The sequence below is a fragment of the Trachypithecus francoisi genome, unplaced genomic scaffold (genome assembly GCF_009764315.1).
Source record: "Trachypithecus francoisi isolate TF-2019V2 unplaced genomic scaffold, Tfra_2.0 Contig00586, whole genome shotgun sequence".
Lineage (NCBI taxonomy): Eukaryota > Metazoa > Chordata > Mammalia > Primates > Cercopithecidae > Trachypithecus > Trachypithecus francoisi.
In genome coordinates this window covers 4,630,011-4,655,604 of record NW_022680749.1, presented here as the reverse complement: position 1 = coordinate 4,655,604, position 25,594 = coordinate 4,630,011, and the positions used below count along the sequence as shown (strand labels likewise).

Here is a 25,594-nt window from a genome sequence, read left to right as displayed (position 1 = left end):
ACAAATAAACATTGTGAAGATTTCCCTGTCATTTTTTCCACTTAAAAGTTGTAGTCAACATAGATGCTTTTCTAAAGAAGCTGGATGATTAGAATTTTGGTATTTTAGGGAAAAATTAGATGAATTTTCCATAATGACTCTCTACATTAACTCTTTGAGCAAAAAATTTGTATGTAATACAGTAACTCTAGACACTAGATTCTAGATGTGTAATTGTATTTTGCACTAATATCAAAAAAGTGTGAAAGTTCCTATTGTACATTTATTTATATGGTGCATGGAAACTATATGATACTTTAGATATTGCTGTTTTGGGTAACTTCTTCATTATATAGGTGTTTGCACATTTGTCTTTTAAGTTTAAATCTGGACCACTAATATTCAAAGTATTCTTTACCTACCAGATTAAATGCCTGTGCTTTGAAAAATGAATTTTTAAAAATCCAGCCTAGACCATAAAGGAATTACTGAATCTTTTCTAAAAACCTACATTAGGCGAGGCGAATGATAATGTTATAGTTAGTTACAAATACATAGTGAATGTATGCATCTCCTGGGCCCCAGCCTGGAGCTCCTATCCTTGTTTCAAGAATAATACTTGGCAATATCTTGGCCCTGGAATGATACCCATTTGCTTTACTAGCCTACTGCTCCATTTGCCCTTCGTTAGAAAAGTGGATGTCTAGATTTCCAACTCATGATGATTATAGAAAAGTCACAATTTGAAGATTCCTTAATTTGAAGTTAGGTGATATTTACATGCCTATTAAATTAATGAGAGTGAAGATCTCCATGTTTTTCCCTACTAAGTCTTTTTGCCTGCAAAGCCCCCTCTCCCTTGAATCACTGACATTCTCACAATATAAACAAATTTCCTGACATCTTTCTGTTGCCCAATGCAGTCATTTTACCTACTAATAAAAAAAAAATTCAATTCACCCAAATTTCTGTTTTATTGTCTTTCTTACATCTTCAGTATTTTCTTACCTTACTATTTTTAAACAGTTTGCTAACAAAATTTAGGTTTTCTTTACTTTAAATTTTGGTTACAAAACCTGTAAGAAGAAAATGGCCAAGTTATATCAACTGCTAAATACTAGTTAAAATAAAATCAAGAGCAAAAAAGAAAAAAATCACAGACTGTAGAGCTATTCTATAAGCCCCATGATATCAAATCTGTTTTCAGAATCAAAATTACTTTTGAAAGTACTTTAGAAAATTTTGTGGAAAATATTGATGATTTGCCTTAGTAAAAGATGCACATTTAATATACCAGAAGAATCACTGAAATGGAACTGAGCAACTCTTAACTTATTTATAATACAGGTAGATATGTTGCATGTACATGTACATTAAGCTTCACATACATATACATTAAGCTTCAGATGCAGTAAAATGGTGTCTTGTGAATAAAGCATTTTAGATTCTATTTTATGCATTTAAAAATTTTATGCTTATTTCAAAATACAAAAAGCCTAATATTTTTCTTCTTGATTTTTTTTTCTTTTGGCTATTGGAAATGAGCAGCTGACTAAACAGTACAAAAAAATGTTCGTTTTGTTAGATAGTTCATGAGTTTTCATGAGAACCAGTTTAGCCTGAGGCCCAATAATAACTTCCTGTCATCTTAAGAAGGGGACTATAAAAATTCATTTCACCTAATATTAAGCGTGACACTAATTCGGTATTAAATGCTAAGTACATTAGCAATTATGGTACAGTGCGCTATTACTTTCCAAGTCTCTACAGTAAGGTTTTCATCATTAATGGTTTATTTTTTTTTCTTTTCCATGCAGAACTTACCATTTGAAATACTATAACTTGAAAACAGCCAAACTATTTAGATTTTTACTTATATCCATGTAAATATATATTTCTTATGGCCAAATCTATCCACTAAACACAATTATAAAACTAGTTCTACAGGAATTAATAAAATAGCCAGTACTTGAGTCACTGTACTTAGTAGGGAATCAATGTAAGTTCCAGTTTCTGTTAAAACAAATAAAGCAAAAAGGGATCCTTGAATTATTGTCTAATTTATCAAAGTATAATTAAAATTCTATTGTCTGACTCATCCCTCTTTATAGTCCAAAGACAATTCCGATTGTGCATTATTATTCATTGCAATAGGATGATTGCTTTCCTAAAACATATTCACACAAAGTAATGTATAAGTGGGTTTGTAATGTGCCTAAAATAATAGGTATTATCATTACAGATCTTCCTTGGTTTTACTTTTCTATCAGTAACATGGAAAGCAAAATTTGAAAATATTTATAAACTAGAGAGGCTCAGATATTTTGAATTAAATAGGGTGACCAACTCTCTTGGTTTGCCTCAGACTGGAAGATACTTAGAACTTTTAGTTTTAAAGACAGGACAGTTTCAAGCAATTTTAGGATTAGTACAATCTCTGGCAAATGGGTTCAAGTTACTGTACCCTGAACCAGAATGTAATCTTGTTGAAATAAAGACAGTTTTGGAAAAAGGAACTTTTTGAAAACCTTGCTGCTGATCTTTCAGGATTTTTAAAATTTGTCCTCTTCACTCCCTGACGCCTAAGTCAAGCAAGTTGATGTCAAGGATACTCTTCTGTCTCTGGATGCAGAATAGGACAGTAGCAACATTTATAAGTTCTACAAAAAGTAGTGAGGGGTAGGGACTTCAGCTGTACATCACCTAGTCTGGATATGAAGCCAGACTTTTCCATTGGTTAGGTGAATGATTCTGTGCCTTCATTTTTCTCTAATATTAATAGAATATTAATAATATTCAACTTATAGGGTTATATGAACAATACATATAAGAAGTGAAGGAAGTTAGTTATTTTTTGTGATCTTGATTATGATTAGCAACTTAGAACAAACCATTATGTCTGCCAGTAATAGTAGCTTTAAAATCTAGATTCTTAGGAGGACTTGTTACTTTTAGCAATCTTCTGCAAGAGGTAGCTTCTATCACCTAAAGGACTCAGCTATATTTTTGTTTGTTTATTTTTTCCCATTCAAGATACACACATGACATGGCAGAAGAAAATTTCAAAACTTAAGATTCTTCCAGGAAATACAGTGTCAGTGGAATGGACAAGTGGATAAAATTAGCACAGTTCTTTTGGACTAATAATGTTTTTAGTGAAGGATGATAAATTCTACAGATTTATTTTTGAATAGCTAGTATTATAATAAAGATACTTTATTGGAATAGCTCATTAAATGATTCTGAGGGTCCATTAAGGAAGACATGTCAGTTTTTATTCTCAATTATGAGGGTTGGGTGCAAGATTGAAGAGCATAATAGAGTTTAACAGGCCTCAGTTTGGTCTGGCTACCAGTAGAACTTTGCTTTTATTAAAGTTATGAAAAAGGAAGACTGCTGAAAAGCAGGTTGTGAGTTGATTATGAAATTCTAGAGTATGAATTCAGTTCCTTCAAAATTCCATTGTTCTAACTGTCAGCATCTAATGTCAAAGCTTCATCTCAGATAGGCAGTGGGGCAGGGCTCAGATCAAGCCATTCTCCTCTACTCTATCCCTGAAGGAATTTGAGGTAGATGCTTCCTAATTAGCAGAAAGTAGACTTGTGCCTGATCTTTGATCTTGTAATTTAGCCAATTAAGTTTACTATATGACACATAGTAAAGATAATTTGTCTGTTAAGACGTAATTGCAGGACTTTGATTTTTCACATAAGGTTTATTTCCAGCATTTACTAAGTACAAGGCAGAAGATGTTTAAGAAAATATTGGAAACACTCAAAAGGTTGAGATGGAAACCTGATTGCTCAAGATCTAAACAGCTAGCCAAAAACATCATTGAAAAACATAGCTAAAATATTTATTTTTACTTTAAAAATGAAAGAGAAAAGGCTAGAATCCTGGATTTTGCATATGAAATTATAAAGCATTTAAGGGAAAATAAATTTTAAAAAATAACACAGCCTGACATAACTAGATTCTATTCCTTGAACACCTTTTAAAGTCAATGGTAAAAGTCATGTCTTTTCAGCTGTTTACTCTCTTTGTGTTTGTTATAACAGATGCCTGACTGTCAATATCAGATTCATCCTGGAACAGATTTTATATCATGAGATGTACATTGAAAATGAAAATGTAATGTGTATACATCCTATAATTACATGTAGACATGCCAGCTAAAATAGTGAAAAAATATTTACATATTTTAGTGTAAAAAAACCTCACTTTTTTCCAAAATGCCTACATATTTTTGGTTGAAGTCTTATTTTTTATTTTTGGGAAAGTGTTTTAGTTTTTATTTTCCTTTGTACATGTGGACAGACTTCCTACAAATGAGGAAGAAGCTTCTCTACTTTGTGCTGCTCAAAAACATTAAGCAACCCCATTTAAACCCTAAATAAACTCTAAAACGTCAATGAAAAACTTGCGTAGAATATTTGTTTTCACTTTAAAAATGAAAGAGATGGTTGGGCACAGTGGCTCATGTCTGCAATCCCAGCATTTTGGGAGGCCAACGGGGGCAGATCACGAGATAAGAGATTGAGAACATCCTGGCCAACATGGTAACACCCTGTCTCTACTGAAAATACAAAAACAAGCCGGCATGGTGGCAGGTGCCTGTAGTCCCAGCTACTCTGGAGGCTGAGGCAGGAGAATCACTTGAATCCAGGAGGCGGAGGTTGCAGTGGGCTGAGATTGTGCCACTGCACTTCAGCCTGGGTGACAAGAGCAAAACTCCATCACAGAAAAGAAAAGAAAAGAAAAGAAAAGAAAAACTAAAAAAGGAAAAAAAAGGAAGAGAAAATCCTGGAATTCTGAACCCAACTTAGCAGTTGTCTAATTATGTCCTGTATACATTGTATCTGATATATTTTTAGACATAAACTCATGGCTTCATGAACCTCAATAATAGATGTATAGGAAAAAGTCATTTTGTATTAAACATTTTCTCATGGAAATAAAGAATTCCCACAGGTTAAATAAGAATTTGGCCTTTTGCCCAGAAGAAGGAAATTTTCATGGAAGTTTTTTTAGAATACAGTGAGTTATACAAAGTCACAGTACTTCTGCTTGGTTTACTTTTAATTAAAACAACAATAATTCAGAGCTATTATTATTTTCAATATTTGTAAGTTGCTCATTTCTTCATTGCAAAAGAAAATGTTTTGAGAATGATCCATTTTATGTATCACATTTAGAACTAAATGCACTTCTGAAAGTCTGTGTTGGAAAGCAGAAAAATGAAGTGTCTTGTGTAATCTGCATTGAATTATTAGATAATCATCTACATAAAAGAATATTTAGGACTGCATATCTTTTGTCATTTAGTCCAGTAATTACAAACAACCACACTTTAAATGAACAAGCTTGTTAACATACCTTGACCTCCCTCCCTCCTTTCCTCCCTTTCTCTGTCTCTAGCTTAAATACAAAAAGTTGTGTATTCAAAAGCAACCGTGTGCAAGTTATTTTGATACTATTCTTTGTTAACTTTAGAATTGCATTGCAATTCAATTTTATTTTCTATCCACTTTGTTTTAGTGTTAAGGAATGACCAAATAGAGCATTGAAGATTATAATATTGAGTGCCCAAGAATAGTGGTCAAAAGTCTGCCAATAAAGATGCTATAAAATTGGATGAGTTGTTCAAGTCTTAAGCAAATATTAGGAATTTAGGTACATATTAGGCAGATGTTTAAAGATTCTATACATGTGTTCCCATGATGGGAGAGTAACACTTGGATAGAAAGGATGTTACCTAATTGTGATCATTTTGGGGAATATTGAGTGGGCAGGGATGGGGATGGGAGCGGGTAGAGGTGGGGGTGACTGCAGTATAGTGTATAATTCACTGCAGCCGGCGTAGTCTCCCTGGCTCCTTCACGATTTTCCCTCTTCTTCAAAGTTTGTGTCAGGATGTCTTCCTGGCCATTCAAGTGGAAATACACATTCCTAACAGCTTGATTGTGAGGAAAGTAATATTTTTAAAGGTATGGTTCAGTTTCAAGATGAACTTTTTGGAGCTCAGGAATGATTTTTAACCCCCACCCTCTCCCCGCCAAATCCAGCAAATGTAAGAAGTAAGGCCCATCAGAGAACTATTCCCAGGCACCAGCTCAAGGCGGAGGGCTCATGGGGAAGCTGAATGGCCTGCTAGGGCCCAAATCCGTTTTTGGCCTTTGCCCTAAAAGAGTTCCCTGATCAGAGTTTGGAAGGGGCAGAAAGGAGAGTAACTATCTGGAGCAGGTAAAGAGTAGCAACGCCTCGGGGGGGTAAAATCAGAACCCCCACCCCCTACCCCACAACGCTTTCCCAAAGGTAGTAGGCTGAAAGGGGAAATTCCTCGCGGGCGCCGACTCCCTCGCAGCTCCTGAAAGGCAAGTTTCTTCGCAAGCATTAGCCACCTGTGTGAGGCGCTCCGGGTGGAAAAGGTGGTGTGGGAGAAGCGACAGCTCGGCCACACCGCTCGGGATCTTTCCTTAGTGAGGCCGGCCGTCAAAATACCTCCAGAACTCAGAGCTTGGATGATACAGAGTCCCCTATGCCTCGTACGTCGCTAGGATCGTAGCCCAACATTCTCCAGGCTGGTCGGCTCTGGAGTCAGCTGAGGCCTCCGGAGTTTGCCTGGGGTCCTCCCTGTCCCCTCCCTCCCACCTCCCCACCCCCGAAGTAGAGCTCCCTCCTCGCTCCGCCCGCACACCCCCGGCGCGCCTCGGAGGCTTATCAGGCTCCCCGTACGCCCCGCAAGCTTCCTTGGGCGCCCGGCGCGAGGGACCCTGAGAGCTCAGCCGCTGCCTCAGAGCCCCCATTCACGTCCCTTCTTCCCGCTCCCCAGCCACCGCGCCTCCCGGCTCTTCTACCCCGTGCCGCGGCGCCCACCGCGTCTCAGGTTTAATCCCGGGTTGGACCTGCTGGTTTGCTCTCCCCACTCGGAGCCTCACAGCCAGCCCAGAGAAGTGGAATCTGCACTGAAACTCTGGGTGGCTGAAGCCGGCGGACTGGGCATGCTCAGAAGCCAGGGCTGGCTTTGGTCTCAAGTAGGAAGCTTTGGCACTCGGGAGGCAGCGGCGACTTTGGGGAAAGTTGATCGGAGAGGGGAGGAAGCCCCAAGACGCGGAGCAGCGGCAGGAAGGAGCCCCCGGCAGCCCGGAGGAGCATGGGCACCTTGCGGGATTTACAGTACGCGCTCCAGGAGAAGATCGAGGAGCTGAGGCAGCGGGATGCTCTTATCGACGAGCTGGAGCTGGAGTTGGATCAGAAGGACGAACTGATCCAGAAGCTGCAGAACGAGCTGGACAAGTACCGCTCGGTGATCCGACCCGCCACCCAGCAGGCGCAGAAGCAGAGCGCGAGCACCTTGCAGGGCGAGCCGCGCACCAAGCGGCAGGCGATCTCCGCCGAGCCCACCGCCTTCGACATCCAGGATCTCAGCCATGTGACCCTGCCCTTCTACCCCAAGAGCCCACAGTAAGCAGGGGTGACGCGCTGGGTCCATGTGGCGCCCTGGCGGTGGGGAGCTGCGGGTCTCTGTATTGTCTGTCGGCCCCCGCCCCTCCCGCTTGCCATGTCTGTCCTCATCCTCAGAAATGTTTCATTTTAACGGGCACTTCTTGCGGGGCTGTGCACGTTTCTCAGAGCCAGACTCACTGCACATACGTTGCCTTGGTGTCTTTGTCAGATGTCAAGGTATTATTTTTAAATATACATATACATTCGTATAAGCCACCTAGTGTACGTAGAGTTTGAACGCGTCCCAGGTGTGTGTCCGACCGTGTGTGTGAGTGTGAGAGAAGAAATAAAAAGCCCCCCTGTCTCCCAAAAGCCCTGGCAAACCAGCCCAGCTGGAAAATCCTAAATGCAGGCTCATCAGACTTGAAATGAAATGCGTCTGATATCACCCATACTTTCTATGCTTTTGTGGCTCTCCCGGATTTCTCTACCTGCTGGCGCTTCACGCTGGTACCCTTCAAACCTGACGTTCTTGTCATCATCAAAGTGTGAAACATAAGCAAATACGCTTAGAAAAAGGAAGAATTTTTGATTTCCTGAATTGGATGACATTTACAATCCATAAATGGAAGACTAGTCTGTTGATTTTGAAGAAATATTTTTTCATAACATATGAGGGAGAAGATTGCTTGTTTTCCTTAAGGAACGTGCATAATGTTACTAATGGAGCATCTCCATCTCCCAAGACGTGGTTGCTTGTTTCCAGGGTTAGATACAGATAAGCACACTTACCTTATTTAAAACGTGGACCCATTGTTTGCCTTACTCTTGGCTTCTAATGCAACCACTGTGGCATTGTTCTAGCCTTTTAGAGAACTGTGCAATTCTGATGTTAGTGGGCTTCATAACTTGGATGGAAAAAATTTAATGAAACTTGTTATACAACACTCAACTCAGAGTTCGTATAGAGAGTAAAGCTACAGGAACATGAGGTTAACAGAGAATGTGGGAGAGCACCCAAAAGAACGGCATTTTAAATTAATAGATAATAACATAATTGATAAAACCAAGGATGTTACTGCTACTCTACTACTAACGACATCACATTGGCTGGATGGCACGTGTTACATAATAATGCAAGGTCCATCGAAACCCTCCACTTCATAAACCCAACAAGTTAATATAAGGAGAAAGTAAATACTCGATTATCTCTATTTGTATTTATTGGATTTTTTTGGGAGGAATCACAGTGTGTACCAATCGTTACTTTTGAAAACTTAGAGTTATACCTATACATGTTGATTCCCATGGAACATTTACTGTTCATGCAGGCTTAGTTTAGGGAGGAGTTTGTATTCTGCGAGGGAGGCGGAAAGAGACAATAAGGATAAACATTTCTGAGATTCCGACCTCACCAAATTGCCCTAATAGTTCAGCAGACTTAGGTCTGCCTTAAAACCCTGAGTGATCTGAATAAACTTCAGCTTTCTCTGGTAAATTAATTTGCAGTCCTGACATGCCTGACTGTTTTAGCTAACGAGGTACAGGACCATCTCTCCTGGGCCAAGTTGTGCATAATGAAAAAATAACTCAAAGACAGCTCTCTGCATCTTTAAACATTCCATAGGATCTCATTTTCGTATCTGCAGGACTTTTGAGTGACACAGAGCAAACTCTGCTTTTACAAAAAGGCCATTTTAATAGGTTTCATAGTGAAGCATGTTCAAGCCAGCTGATAACTCCAGTTAAACATTCCATCAGAGATTTACAAGATTCTAGGCAGTAGGGAATGAACTATACAATGTGATAAGTTTAAAAGCCTCTTTGTACATGACTTGTAGAATAACTAGATTGAAAAACTAACAAACAGAAAAGGTCCAGAGTGGAAAATAAAGCTGGTGTGGCAAATGATTTACAGCCTCCCATTATATTACACATTTTATCTATCAAACAATGCTGTGTGTCCTGACACTGATTTCTTGCTAATAACTTGTATTTTAAAGGACTCAGCTCTTAAGATATTGCCATGATGCTTTGGGTGACTCTGAAGTATTTTATTGAGGAAAATGATAGAATGCCTTCCAAGCTTAAATAATTTTGGAAAAACATCTGTTCTTTTTTCACACTTACATAAAGAAAACTAGAAAAAAATTGGCTTGAGTAGTAGAAAGTGTACCTTTCTTAGGGAAAATAGAAGTACATTGTATTCAAAATGAATAAATCTTATGTTATATGAATGGTTGTACAAGGTAGCTCCACAAAGAGTTAAGAAAACCTGCCAAACCAAAGAAGACTTGTTTGCATTTCAATGTATTTCACTATGAATAATTTGATTACACAGACTTACTGGCAACAAGTGTTTGTGTCTTTATATTTCATCTTTACTACATCTTAAATGTAGCCATCTTTCTTAAACACACATATAGATTATTGTGAGTTCAAGTTAAAATGAAGGTATCTAAATGGACACATTAATTTTCAGCTCACATTCATGCTAGTTTTTGATTCTGTTTTTTTTTTTTTTAGATGTAGGTGACTGCCCCACTAATGTTCTGTTCATTTATCTGATATATGCAAATATATCTGTTTAGTTTTTGCTTACTGAGGTTGCCTTCTGAGGATTATAGTTTTTTTTTTTTAGTTCTGTTTTCTTGGTAAATTTGGTCATTTAAAAATAGTGTAAAATATAAATTAACTTAATAACTTGAATCATCTTAACATTTTTGGTTTGTAATATTTCCTGTAATGTGGGAATTGGAGGGGAAGGTTCTGTCAGATTCCAGCACACAGACAGGACACTCCTGCTATAACTATGAGGTAGGAGGAGTGTTTTTATTGATCTCTTTCACAATCTGTATACAGTACTTATGTGAAGCAAAGAATTGATGTAGCAAATTGGAATCTATATTCCACTGCTACCAAATAACTCCTTGAGAATGTAAAACTACTAAACTCTATTTGGAAATAAATTGAGCAAACAAACCCTTAAAATGAAAATACAAAACCTAAGCATTCATTATGTGAGATCAGATAGCCTGTTGATTGCCTATATAGACTAGTTCTTATGGACTTAAGTAATTTTATTTCATGAAGTTTCATTCCTGAAATTGATTCCATATCATGTTAGAACAGTCTCTGAAATTTTGATCTAAACCCCTTATCTTTTGAAAATATTCCCAAATCCTTTCCATTTTAATGTCACAGGGTTTCAGTCATTTCAGTTGGATTACATAGACTTGAGTTCCTAAAAGTTGTTAGTTTCTTTGTATTTTTGTAAGTTGTTGCTTTCACTCCAGAGGTAGCTGAATTTCAGAGAATTGTGACATGTTCTGGTTTGTTTCCTTTTTTTTTCTTTGTTGTTGTTGTTGATCCGGAGTCTTGCTCTGTCACCCAGGCTGGAGTGCAGTGGCACAATCTCGGCTCACTGCAACCTCCACCTCCCGGTTCAAGCAGCTCTCCCACCTCAGCCTCCTGAGTGGCTGGGATTACAGGCACATGCCACCATGCCTGGCTAATTTTGTATTATTTTTTTTTTGTTTGTTTGTTTGTTTTAGTAGAGATGGGGTTTCACCATTTTGGCCAGGCTGGTCTTGAACTCCTGAACTCAGGTTATCAGCCCACCTGCTCCTCCCAAAGTGCTGAGATTACAGGTGTGAGCCACCACACCTGAAGTACTTTGGAGGAGTTGAGGATAAAAATATTTATTTTTATTTTTAGGGAGGCATTAATTTTAAGAGATTATTTGATCTTTTAGACTTTATACTAATATATCTCAAGAAAAACAAAATGTTCCTAAAAACTGTATATTAAATTCTGTTGGAAGTTGAGAGAATTCTAGAATGCTAGTGCGATAATAGATGGCATAATATAAAAACATACTATGTCTTGAAAGATAGAAATTTAATTCCAAATGTGCCCTGCAGCTCAGTTCAATACTTCTATGGGATTGCCTGTGACGTGCCAAATATTGTAAGGCATTAGAGGTAAGAGCTACATAGGTCCTACCATCCAGGAGTGAACAAGGGGTTAACAATACTGCACAAGTAAATATTCTAGAAAGTAGATAGAGTAAGGGAAGTCACAGGAGAGATAACTAAGACAGTTGGCAAAATACAATCAAGCCTGTTTAGTTTTATGGTGTCAGAAACTCATGTGGAAGTAGAAGGGTTAAATGGCTGTGATTTAGGTGAGTGGAAATGAGAGGAAAGAGGGAGGGATAGAGATAGGGATTGGGGAAACATATTACAAGCCATTAGCAAAGTGACAGGACAGAAAAAGAAAGCAGGGCCTCTCTGGGAATTGGCAGCAACTGGTGGCTGTGCTAAAGTACTGTAGTGGGAACTGTGGAAAAGCAAGTTTAGGCCAGTGAGAATGAGAATCTCAGTTTCTATGATTTGATAAAGTAGGTGAGAGGGCATTCTTCTGGGTTTTAGAATAGCTAAGGCTCATTTGTGTGTGTGTGTGTGTGTGTGTGTGTGTGTGTGTGTGTGTGTATGTTTTACACCAAGGACTAATAGTTACCCACTAATACAGTTCTGAAAGCCAGAATATCAGTTCAGCTTTCTAACCCCCACCATGACAGTCCTGTTGATAGTTATAACTATACCAACTAGGTAAGAGTAGTTAATTTAAGCAAACAGCAGATGATTAGAAGTCTTAAAGAAACCAAGTTCCAAGTTCCTTTTTCCACTCACTTCCAAATGTTTCCATTGAAAATAATCGAATTTCATGCCACAGACTAGCACTGCAGATTCCTCACATACCTAGGCAAACTGAACATCATGAGAATTGAACCTGAAGTTGTTTTTTTGAAGGTCATCTTTCTTGTTTTTGTGGAGGAGTTAAATTCCAACCTAATGTTATTCTAATAGAGTTTCCAATATAAGGTTGTTTGTTAATTTGACATTATAGTTTATGCAATAGAATTGAAGTCCTGGAAGCATTTATAAAAATGTATGAGACCAGGGGGCTAAAACCCTATTAAGGCATTTTGAAGCACACTCAAGTTGCATGCCCCCAAAATGGATCTTATAATGAAGATACTGGTAAGCCCTTAAATAGAATGGCTCTAGAAACTGCCTGAGAATATAAATGACCAGCTTCCTTGCTCTACTGGGCCACATTTCCAAGCTCCTGATACTTGTTCTTTGGATTCCTAATGGGAAAGGGTAGAAGAACACAGATGATGTTTCTATTGTTGCTGTTTGCAGGTTATAAGGCATATGGACACATTTTTTTTTTTCTGTCTGCCTAGCAGTGGAGGGTCTCCATGGTATCCTAGCAACCATATTCGAACTCCAGGATGCTGCTCTTTATGCCATCTCTACCATAGGTGTTGCTGCCCATCCCAAGAGACTGGATCTGTTGCTAGCATTCCAGATCCTCTAACTTGAACCTTTCAAAATCAGAGAATGTAAGACAATGTGATAAATAAGCACATGCTGAGAGCAGCATTTACTAGTATGCTCAACAGCTTATTATGCAATCACATCCTTGGCATTTTGAATCCTAATCTGAATTGTTGAGCTGGTACTGTTTGCCACCCCTTCCCCGACAGCCCTTCTCTGCTTCCTCGCACTCAGTTCTGACACCGGTTCTACTTCCCTCTCACCATCTTCTGTAACGACTGTGTTCCTCAGCATCTCCTTAACATTTATTTGCTGAGAAGTTCAGTGCGTGCAACCTGTTTGAACTCTGTAAGTATAATTTTGTTCGTAAGAGCAGAGGAATGTTCTCCCTCCAAAACTGTCATGTAAATATAAACAATAGCACAAAACTTCAGCTACACAAAACAGATGTTTAATGCAAGATGGAATTAATAGTACACTCTCAAAAGTGTCTTATTTCTGAATGAATTTTATAAGCATACTACTCTCCAGCTTTTTTATTGCTTATAAAATTCATATAAGCATTCCTTCTGGGGGCTCTAGAGGAGACTCCATACCTTGTTTTTTTTCAGCTTCTACAGGCTGCCTGTATTTTAAGCGTGAATTTTATAAGCAATGAAAAAAGCTGGAGAGTAGAGTGAGAAGAAGAAATGCATATTGAGGGGACAAGAAAGGGCAAAACGAGATGGGTATTGGTAAAGCTATGCCATATTTGCAAGGAAGCTGGAAAATAGTGATAGGCTTTGTGTGCAGGTAAACAGGTGACAAGACTGAAAAAGAACTTACAAGTAAGATGGTACTTTATGGATGAAAGACTGCCATAGAGAAGAGACATGCAAATTGGAGTATATCGAAGGCTTGTCTTCTTAGGGAGCTATACTGAAGATAGTTTCCCTTTAGACCAGTGCTTGTTTTGAATGCATTGTATTGTCCCTTTGAAATACTCCTTAATCTGACATCAGTGAGGACTTGGTGGTATTTGTGCAGCCCACAGTGCAGAGGACAAGAATAAGGGCAACAACTCAGTGCCTCCTGTTTCTGGATAAAAAGGGTCAAGAATCACACTACTCATCATCAGATTGGGTAACATTTATGGAGCACTAACTCTGTGCCAGGCACTGCTCTTGTGCTTTATATAGATTGCCTCTTTCATTCATTGATTGATTAATTGAGACAGGTTCTTTGTCTTACTGTCTAGGCTGGAGTGCAGTGACACAACAGTAGCTCACTGCAGCTTCAAACTCCTGGGCTCAAGTGATCCTCTCACCTCAGCCTCCAGAGTAGCTAAGATTATAGGCACATAACACCACACCTGGATAATTTTTAAAATTTTCTGTGGAGACAGGGTCTCGGTTGCACAGCCTGGTCTTGAACTTCTGGCCTCAAATGATTCTCCAGCATCTGGGCCTCCAAAGAAAGTGCTGGGAATACGTATGTAAGCCACCGCACCCAGCCTGATCATCTATTTTTTAGGATGCACACAACCCTGTGAGGAAGATTCCAGATTATCCCCATTTCACAGCATGATAAAAAGAACTCTGGGGCGCAAAGAGGTGAAGCAACTTGCCCACAGTCACACAAGGTTGATCCTGCATTTGAGCTCCAGAGCTTTTCTCCTTAGCTGCTAGGCTGTCTTACTGTCCAAAGGGCCATGGGGATTAGGTAGTTGCAGGAAAACTTTATGAATAACATATAGGTTGTTCTCTGGGGTGTATCTGTTCACCAATAGTTAAATAGGAAGCAGAATGACACTGGAAATAGTGGAAGAAATAATGTAGGATGGCAGTTCCCAAACTTTCCTGCACATTAGAATCACCTGGGGAACATAAAAATCCAATTCCTAGATTGTACCACAAACCAATTAAAATCAGAATGTCTGGGGGTTGGAAGCTACATATCAGTAATTTTTAATGAGTCTCCAGGTAACTTTAAAGTGCAGCAAAATTTGAGAACCACTCTGATAGGAAGATGACAAGGGGTGTGTGTGTGTGTGTGTGTGTGTGTGTCTTTGTATGGTGTGTGTACGTTTGTGTGTGATATTAAACAAAAGACCAGGATAAAATGTTCATCTAAAGAGTTGAATGTCTCTATTGGCTAAAACCTTTAAGCACTAGGGGCCTGCAAAAGCATAGCTGGATTTTTTGCCAAATTATACATGTAGACAGTTTAGTTGATGCCTTCTTGTTTATTCTCCTAAATAAGTGATCATTTCCTTTCCTAGCCCATTGGTTCTCAAACATAGCTGTATGTTACAATCACCTAGGGAGCTTTAAAACATATCTTTGCTGGGCACCACCTCCAGAGACTATGATTTAATTGCTCTGGGGGAGACCTGAGGTATAGGTATATTATCTGCACTCCCAAAGTGAATATAATATTCAGCCAGGGTTGAGAACCCCTGCTATGACCCATTCAGTGTTGATTGTTACAGACTACTTGAATTCCTGTTCTTTGGGAAAGCACCTTTCTCGTTTCTTTTTGAGCAACCCAAATCCCTGGCTTGCAGTGGAGCCAGGCAGCTTCAGCTCTGCAATCCCCCTGGCGTCTGAATCTGTTAGTGTCACTTTAATCTCTGAGGTTACCTGTTAAGGACCTGGGGCACACAAAAGTGGCAGCAGCTCTGTTCAATGGGTAAATATGTTTCCCCTTTCCTGCCAGCCAGGGTTCCTGGCCAGTGTTCAAATGTGACACACACTAGGATCAGCCTTCGTCCCAAGTTTTTGTTTGTTTGTTTGTTTGTCAGTTTGTTTTTTAATTCTCGCTGAGGGCAGCTGCCTCTGTAACCAGATAGTTTCTTTGGGTCCCAGCTCCTGCTATCCAATGCTAAGTTGAAGGTGAAACAATGAAGAGCGCCACTTGGAAGAGCAATCCTGGACTTGTAGCGTCTCTCCTTCTGGTATGTGATGTCTCTGCAGCCAGCTACAGTGTTTTTTTTTTTTTTTCCTACAGATATTTTATCCTTTTAAGGCAAACAGCATGAGCTCAGGCTGAGGAGTACTTTCTGAGGAGACTTCAGAGAAAGCAGAACTAGCACATCAACCTTTCAACCCCCTTTCCAGGTGGCTTGGTTTAAGTGGACAGATCTGGGCATTGCTGGCAGATGAGAGGTCTGAGATGACACCTGCAATAAACGATCTTGGTGTGTCCTTCATGAAGACTTCCAGGAGAAATGAGAATTCCTGAACCCTGTGGTCAGATCTCACTGCTGACCCTGTTGCCAGCTCTGCGTGTCTTTCCTGCCCTCTGTTCCCTTAGATCCTTGTTACAAACTCCTCAAGGTGTTGCCAGTGGTTTCTGATAGGAGCCTGATTACATTTGTAATTTAATCATTATCTTCTCAGTTGAGGATCAGCTAATATAGCACTTTATATAAGCAATGAAAATAGCTAATATGATTGCAAATACTTTTGGATAAAAATAATCTTAGATTCGGAGTCAGCAAGGAGCTTTTCTGTCTTTTCCCCACTCCTAAAATATGAAAATGTATTCAGCTGACAGATAGTATGTTAAAACAGAATAGATGTAATAAGGCTGCCCAGAGGATTGGTGACATTAATTATGCAGGGAAGTTAATCATAAGTAAAGTAAACACTTTCATTATGAATCCAGCTTCATGGAGTGCATTTGGTTATTGCACGTAATTGGGGAGGGATAAGAGGAATTAGAAACAATGAAAAACATGACCAAAAGCATGTGTTTAATTATTATGACTTAGCGGTTAGAAGCACAATGATGGGCAGAAGTTGGTGGTAGGACACTGGGAAAATATCTGTGTCTTTGCAGTCTTTTATTCCAGCCTATGAAAGGATGGGAGTTCATATAAAAAGAAGAAATTAGTGACAATTTACTACCAAAATATACTACTTTCACCTGAATCAAAAATAAAATAATGTTAATTACTTTTGCCTTTCTAAAGATCATAAATGTAAATTAAACTTCAACAGATTTGCTTTAAGATAGATGTAATTTAATTCACTTCTACACAGAGGTGGAGAGAAAATAATGTAAGGTATTTACTTATGCTTTACGCCCAGCCAAAGCATAAGTAAATAGTTTACATTATTTTTATGGGATTATAATATACATCAAAACAGATCTAATGTGATTGACCTTGTAATATTTAGTTTCATTTTCTCACTTTTAGACTCTACCTACTGTTAAGTAACATTGTACTTCTTTGAACATGAAGTAATTATAGTATCAGCCAGTCAGTTTAATTTGGTTAATTGGATTGAATGTCAGTGATGACAAATACACTCTAGTTAAGCAAAATACTTGGACTATTTTCGGAAACAATTGTATTATGGTGATATCAAGCTTTCACCAGATCTTGACCAAGGAATAAGGAGATAATGTGAGGAAAAAACGTATCTTCTGGGTATACTGTACATCATCTTAATGGTCCAGTTTTTTCAGTAAATTATGGTTTTGACAATGCTTCTAAGTCTGGACTGAAAAGAAAGAAGAAAATATGGTCAGGACAAAAAAGAAAAGTGCAAAATCTAAGTTTTGTTCCTCTGGAGTTATTGCCACAGATGGAAGATAGGGTGGGTTGGTCATAAGCTACTATGCCTGCAGGTGGCTGGCAAACATGCTGTAAAAGGAAGCACAGCTCCACATTTCCATCTTCCTAATACCCACCTTACCTAAATCACTGGTGACTAAGTAACACGTTTTGTATTAAAGTGAGTCAGAGAAGATAGCCTTAGATTAGATTTGTGCTGGTTTGACAGAGTGTCACCATATCCTTCATAGAGAAATATTAAACATCTGAAAGTGACAGGTACCATTTTGCTAAGCCTGTGTTGACAACTCATTATGTCAGTGGGCAGAGAGAAATAAGAAAATATGCCTTGGAATGAACCGTAGAGTGTACACTGCATGCACTGTTGAGTACAGAACTTTATGTGAATCATGGTCTTCATTCTCAGTAATTGCTACTCTTTTATTTTGGAACTTTTGGAGGATATCAAAGCTTAGAAAAGTATGCCCAAAGACACTTAGAAAAGTAAGAGTAGTGTTTTTTTTTTTTTTTGGCTGGGAGATCAGTTCAGTGAGTTCCTCTCTGAGCAAATGGATTGTACTTAATGTAACTTTTTTTCAGTTCTGAATGTTAGAGGAAAATCTTATTCCCCCATAGTGTATGGTACAGTGCAAAATGAAAGTACTGCTCAAAGTTTGTAGTCATTCATTTAATACCTAGCTTTATAAAAATGTAATGTGAATTCCATCATACACTTGTATGAGCAGTGTTTCTTGTTATAGATCTGAAAAGCTTTAGAAATAATGTGAAAGACAGTATGCTATGATTTTTAAAAATAGTTTTAGCCTTGGTCAGGAAAAAGTCATTTTTCTCTTCTTCAAAATTTTACTTCAGATTTTTTTGTTCTTCATAAAAGGAAAATATGACTTGAAAAATTATAACTTGCCTGATTCTGCTTTCCAGATGTTTTACCATTACTTAGTATGGAGACCTGTATTCTCTTATTGGAAGAAAAGGAACTAAGTGAGAATTAAGTGATTCCCTGTTTATGTAGCACTGAATGGCATAAAAATAAATAGATGTTACTTTGAAACTGTCCTCATGGAGAGGAGTGGCAAATAAATAAAATAAGCTCACCGTGAATGAATTATCTTTTTTAACTTCTTGACACCTTTTACATACTTCATGAATTTATCTAGCCTTTGCCTTTCTGTTGGTTTGCCTAAGGCACTAACATAGTTATTTTCCGTTCCGTTTGGCTTTTGGTGGGAAATGCTCAACTTAATAAAAGGATTTTCTTTCTGATAGATAACAGCTAAAAGAGTGTAGCCCATGTCCTTTCCAATAACAATAATTGGAGAAGAAACTTCCAGAAATAGAGAATGTAGGCACTTAGAAGCATTATGTATACGTGTCTTTGGGTGTTTGAGTGTTTTAAAATAATTATAAATAACTTGCTTCCAAAAATTCTGATATTTGAAAAGTATCCATTAAAATTCATATTCTATTCCATGGTGTATATATGCCACATTTTCTTAATCCAGTCTGTCACAGATGGACATTTGGGTTGATTGCAAGTCTTTGCTATTGTGAATAGTGCCGCAATATACATACGTGTGCATGTGTCTTTGTAGTAGAGTAATTTATAATCCTTTGGGTATATACCCAGTAGTGGGATGGCTGGGTCATATGGTACATCTAGTTCTAGATCCTTGAGGAATTGCCATACTGTTTTCCATAATGGTTGAACTAGTTTACAATCCCACCAACAGTGTAACAGGTGGGAACTGAACAATGAGATCACTTGGACTCGGGAAGGGGAACATCACACACTGGGGCCTATCATGGGGAGGGGGGAGGAGGGAGGGATTGCATTGGGGAGTTATACATGATATAAATGATGAATTGATGGGTGCTGACGAGTTGATGGGTGCAGCACACCAACATGGCACAAGTATACATATGTAACAAACCTGCACGTTATGCACATGTACCCTGGAACTTAAAGTATAATAAAAAAAATTCATATTCTATTCATTATATAATCATGATAGTTTTAGGCAACTCACACCCTTAGAAAATGGAGATCAAAAGAACCAATATTGAAATATTTTAGTGAATATACCAAATTTGTTGTGCAGACAGGTGAATCAAGTTGAACAAACAGATTACTAGCTCCTTTATCCTGAAGTGTAAAAGCAAAAACACTGATCATCAAAGAGGAGGATACTCTTCCCGAGTGACCCTTTCTCATCTGAGGTTCGTCTTATCTTTTGGTGCTGCCACTGAAGTCCTGTGCTATGTAAGTCATCTATCATAATAGAGCAGTGCTCCATCTTCTGGATTCTTAAGGGTTACTGTCAGGGTGATGGATGGAAAATGGCTCAAGTATACATTTATTTGTCTTTTCAAGAGTGAGATTCTCTGCTAGATGGTCTTAGAGGTTATTAAAGAATATCTCAGCAAACCCTTGCTAGTGAGTTTTTAAATCATCTCTGACAGCTTTTCCCTCTTTCTTGACTCCGTTAATAGATTTCAACACTTCTTTTTGTAGTTCAATCCATTGCTTTATCATCATGAAAGGAAGAATATAATATTAATAACTTCTCTTGCTCAAACTAAGCTCACTTTTTTTTTCTTCATTTTTCTTCTGGACCTAGAAACAATTTCTTCTCCAAAGAAATCTTTGATAAAGGGAAATAGTAATTGTTACTTTTTAGCCTTGTCTTTAATGATGAATTATTGATGATGATTATAATGATAACTACTAAAATATTTGTCTAACTATATACCATATATGTGATCTCATTTAATTCTCATAGCCATCTGATAAAGTAGGTACTATTATCATCCCAATTTTTCATATGGAGAAAATGAAGCACAGAGAAATTAGGCAACTTGTCCAAAACAAAACAATGGACTGAAGTGCTGCAGTGCAGGGTTATGTAAGCCCAGAGCTCATGCTCACTCTCTATACGCTGTGTTGTTTAGCTATTTGTTTCATCAACTCATTTTTAGCAGAAGTCTCTTGTGCAGTTTTGTTTCATTTATATAGACAGCTCTTTGGTAATTTTTAATGTACTGTATACCCATACTCATGATGATCATGGGTATATTCTCTTTTAGAGACTAGTGTGCCTTAGTATCATGATAGTTCTTTCAATAATACTGTATTGCTACTATATTCACTTCTGATTTGTTGTTTTGTTTGTTTTGTTTTGTTTTGAGACATGGTCTCACTCTAGTGCCCAGGGTAGAGTGCAGTGGTGCGATCTTGGTTCACTGCAACCTCCGCCTCACAGGCTCAAGTGATCCTCCTGCCTCAGCCTCCCAAATAACTGGAATTACAGGTGCATGGCACCACATCTGGCTAATTTTTGTAGTTTTTGTAGAGATGAGGTCTTACTGTGTTACTCAGGCTCGTCTTGAACCCCTGAGCTCAAATGATCCACCAGCCTTGGCCTCCAAAAGTGCTAGGATTACAGGGATGATCCACTGTATCCAACCTCTATATTCAAATTTTTATTAAACACAACTACATATACCTAAAGCATTTCTAGCTGATTCATACATAGAAAGTTTTCCCCATCTTGTACTTGTGTATTTTGTTTGTTTTTAGTTTCAAATTTTTAAGTAGCATCTGCTTATTCCTCTTGAATCAAATTTCCATTTTGAAGAAACATTCCCTCAATTTTTCCAATGGTTTACTTCCTGACTTATTTCCCTCTTTTCCCTTAAATATTAATGTTCTTAATAGAAAAATTTTGAAAGTGTACCAAATGCTTTCTGATTCTTTATTCTAGCAATTAATACAAGTTTCTATGGATTGGTTTTCAGGTTTTTTGTTTTTTTTTGGTTCATCATTTACCAAATATTTATTAAGGAACTAATATAGGGTAGGACTATAGTATATGTGTCTTCTTCTCACTCACATAGCATTGAATATGTGAAAATTAGTGGTTGTAGGTAATATGCTAAAAAAGACACTCCCTTGTTTCTTCCAACATGGATTGGACCCAGCATTCCTAGGTTGGAATTGTGCTTCCACTTCTCAGTGTTTGGGTTTGTAGTGCTGTGTACATTTTTTCCATATCCATCAGAGTTTGAATTTCTATATTTTGATTGTTATTGGTTAACAACTACTTCCCCCAGAAAGTGGTAAGTTACATGAAAACAAAGTCAATTTCTCTGTTGCTCCATGTTACATCCTTGGAGCCCAGAAATGGGATGGCATACAGTAGTTACTTAATATATATATGTATATATTGTCAAGTGAAGCACAAGATAAAACTACTTCATGTTTCTGGCCCTTAGATACTTCAGTTTTTAATTTCCAGTTTCTAACATTGGAAACCTGTGTCACTGAGCTCAGTAGAATTTCCAAGCATGTTTGGTATTGCATTTGGATGCTTTGGGATGCCTTTGTGGACTGCCTGTGCTCCAAATGGTCATGATGGCCACTGTCACTCCATACTGTCTTCATCTAGCCTATACCCCTTGTTTATGTTACTGGCCTGCCCTCTGAAGGCATTTTCGTTTTTCAACTTGGGATTACAGTCATGAAAAGTTCCTTCTAGTTTGAATAATCTGTGATTTGTAATGCCTTTCCAAGGAAGCACACTTGTTCTCCAACACTAATAAATTTGTAATCCCAAACTCTGCAACATAAAATCTCATATATTGGTTAATCTTAAAAATAAGATAGACTGATTCCTAATAAATGCAAGCATCAGATTAATGGAAACAGAAGAGAATCTTTTCAAATTCTTACTAATTTTATTTTGCAGACACAGCCAGAACACGCACTAAGAAAATCCTTTCAAATTTAGATATAATTTTTATTCTCCCAAAATTCTTAAAGATTTAAAATTATGAGTTGGTAGAGACCATTAATCTCATAAGGAAATACTTTTTAACTAAGTGCTTGCCTCCACATTAATCAAAATAAACCCAGGAAAAATGTAAAGGTGGAATTTGCTTGTATATTGTCTTTTAACTCTTCAGGATGGAAACTGGGAACACCTAATGCTATAAAAAACTTTTCACCTCCTCTAGTCATATGCTTATGTGAGTATCTGAAGTAATTTTTCCAGGTGACCTATTTACCAATGCAGCTATATATTTTGCAACATATTAATTGGCTAGAAAAATACATATGTGTATGATTTCATTTATGCCTCACAATATCTGAATACATAATGGAAGACAGATCATCACTGTTGTACAGATGAGAAAATTAACGATCAAAGAGGTAAGGTAATATAACCTTAATCTAATAGTTCTTAAATGCACTGTAAACTCAGTAGGTCATCAGACCTAGTTCAACCCATTCTTCACACTCTGTGGAGCATTAATGTACTCAGGAGATTACCTGGAGATTCCACTGAGTCCTGTGATTCAACAATGCATTTATGGAAATTGCAGTAGGTAAGCTCAGAACATGGCATATTCAATGGATAGGAGAATGGGTTCTAATTTAATTGCTACTTTACTACTAACTAAGTGTGTAATATTGAATCTGTGTAATCTTCCATGTTCTTACTATAAATGAGGATTATAACATATATCATGATTAGAGATAATGCTTGTGAATCCCTCAGCACAGTGCTCAAAACATAGTATGGGGCTAAATAAACAGTTGCTGTTGAGGTTCTCATTACTATCATAATTTTTATTAGTTTTGTTAAACCATTTTCCGTTGTTAAAGTGCTGTGTACTTATCTAAACCAAATGGAAGAGCATGAGATGGAAAGAAGTTCAGTAATGACAAGGTCCTGGAGCAGAGCCCAGCACAACCCAGCTTGGCTTTACTGAGTATGACTCAGAGGAAGATTGAGTGACAGAAAGGATCCTACACAATTTCTGTGTGGGATAACTGTGGGCAAGAAGGGTTGAATATAGGCAAGTGTGAAGTTCCATAATAATGTTATTTATTGTATTCAATGAGCAGTTATAGGCCTACCAAATTTTAAGAATGGATTGATGAAGTTTGTACTGAGCACTATGTATTTAAACAATGCTAAAAAAATCATGAAAATAATTGTATTATCCCAAAGGAAAGCTGTCTGTGCTCTAAAAGACAGGAAGTATTAATATTTAGTGGTTATTCCGTGCAGATACATGTATGTGAAATTATAGTAATGTTGTTCGTAACATTTATTTTAGCATTTGCAGCCACTATATATGTAGACTATGGCATTGCTGCTCTGGAGGAAAGTTTTAAAGACCCACTGCTTTAATGATTTGATTTCAGTCCATCAAAAGTATTTAAAGAAAAGTAGCTTTTCTGTTTCTTGAAATGTTTGCATAGAAGTCATTCACTAGTCATGGATTTCTATTTGAAAACCATTCATTCCCAACTTGAATGTTTTCTGTCCAGACCAAGAAGCTATCATACGTCGAACATAATCTTAGCTTATAAATGCTTTCTGTTAATGACCTTGATACTGCATCTCAAGATGTCTTTCCAAAAACAATATGATTGTGGGTAAAAGCAATGATAACAGCCCTGCTTGCCTGTAGAGGAATACATTAATGGTCTTGGACATATTCTTGACAGTCATGATGATGAGCTGATAATGGAATGCTTCAGAATAAAAATAAAAACAGTAGTTTATTTTGAGATGTGTCATGTAATACAAGAAAGATTATTTGTAACAGCTTTGTTGAAGTATAATTTGTATACCATAAAATTTACTTGTATACATGTAAAATATAAGGTTTTTCACTACATTGATAGACTTGTATGACCATCACCACAATCCAGTTTTAGAACATTTCAATTACCTCCCAAATTTCCTAGAACCCAATTGCAGTCAGTCGCTGCTCCACCCCCAGGCCCTGGCAACCACTAATCTGCTTTCTTTATTTATAAATTTTCCTTTTCTGTACCTTTCATATAAATAAGCATTTTATTTTACAAAGATGAATTTACTTGAATGACTATGTGACACAATTTATAGCTTATTCAATGAAGTTTAGAATGCTAAGGTTGTATTTGGACCCAGGGCATTTGTTGTTATATTGGACACTAAATGTCATTAGTGTCACACAAGCTCAATCATGGCCTAGTTTTTGTTGTTGTTTCTGGAGGATTTAGTTTTGTACCTAGATCAGGTGTATTAGTGTATTAATGATCTGATTAGCAGTAACAACAGCAGTAGTAGCAGGTTGCCATTTATAGAATACTTATGGTGTTCAGGCATTCTACTGAGGATTAATATACCTTTTACCTCTAATCTTCATAAAAGTTCTGAAGTAAAGGGAGTAATTGCTTCATTTTAGGGACAGCAAAAATAAAGCAAGCTCAGAAAAGTTAAGTAATTTGCCGAGATAACCTGATGCTGCCTGTGCCTATACTAAGAATGATTAATCTTGAGGTACTCTGGTAAGCAAACTGTATGGCTTATGCTTTTCTACAGCTTTACAGTTCTTTCTGTTTTCTTCAGCACTAAGATTTTTCCTTGAAATTACCTTCCAACTTGCTTTTTTTTACTTCCTGTGCAAATTCTACCATGAAGTATTAAAAGAACAGAGTCAACAGGTTAAAGATAAGCACTGATCCCTGAGGTGAATATAGAATTGATCAGGGAGCTATTTGTGAAATGAGAGAGGCAGAGAGGAAAGAGATTTGATTCATGAAATAAAGGAATGGAGAAGCATACATGAGAAAAATGTAATACAAAATAACTTTACAGGCTTAGAGAGAAAGGGAGAAATTTCAGTTCTTTAGATGTGTCTGAGGTGATGATTTCATGAAGAAAGTGGAGGGTTTCAATTAAACCTCTCTTTTGAATAGAAACGATTTTAAAGGAAGAATTCTAATGGGTTCTTGTGCCAGTGAGGCTGAAAGCAGATGAAGAAGATGAAATGGTCTCTAATGTCGGTGGTCCCAACCCCAGTGGGTCATAGCTGATTTAGGTGGCTGAAGCTGACTCCACTTTGTCTCACTAAGGATCTGGCTTGCTAACTGGCTGACTGTGTTTCCCAGAAGCCTTTGCTCTGATGCCTATCAGTCCTTCCTGGTGCAAAGGCTTCTGGGTTATGAGCCAACTGGGGATGCTGCCAAATCTGTTGCTTATTCAGCAGTGAAATGAGGTAGCACTGTTAGCTTGTTTTCTTATTGTGCAGGTACCAGAAATGAAGTTTCAGTGTGAGAGAATAAAGAATGGTCTTACTTTGAGGATTCACTGGATATTGATAAAAGGAATTTCATAGACAATAAACTGTTCCATGTGTTTACAGTAAGTTGAGATTTAAGATTCAGTGACAGGTTTTTATATTTAAATAAGTAATAGTG

The 25,594-nt window shown here is 37.7% G+C and overlaps 1 protein-coding gene across 2 annotated transcripts in view; it reads left to right on the top strand.

The window, feature by feature from the left end:
* Positions 1-25,594, top strand: part of PRKG1 (protein kinase cGMP-dependent 1) — a 1,377,278-nt gene that overhangs the window by 89,948 nt on the left and 1,261,736 nt on the right. The window contains exon 1 of one of the 2 annotated variants that reach the window (XM_033215282.1): positions 6,528-7,443. The exons of the other annotated variant lie outside the window; for it this stretch is intronic. Coding sequence (XP_033071173.1) covers positions 7,133-7,443 — 311 coding nt within the window. The 5' untranslated portion in view covers positions 6,528-7,132. Of the gene's footprint in view, positions 1-6,527; positions 7,444-25,594 lie in introns of those variants that run through there. 2 annotated transcript variants of the gene reach the window in all.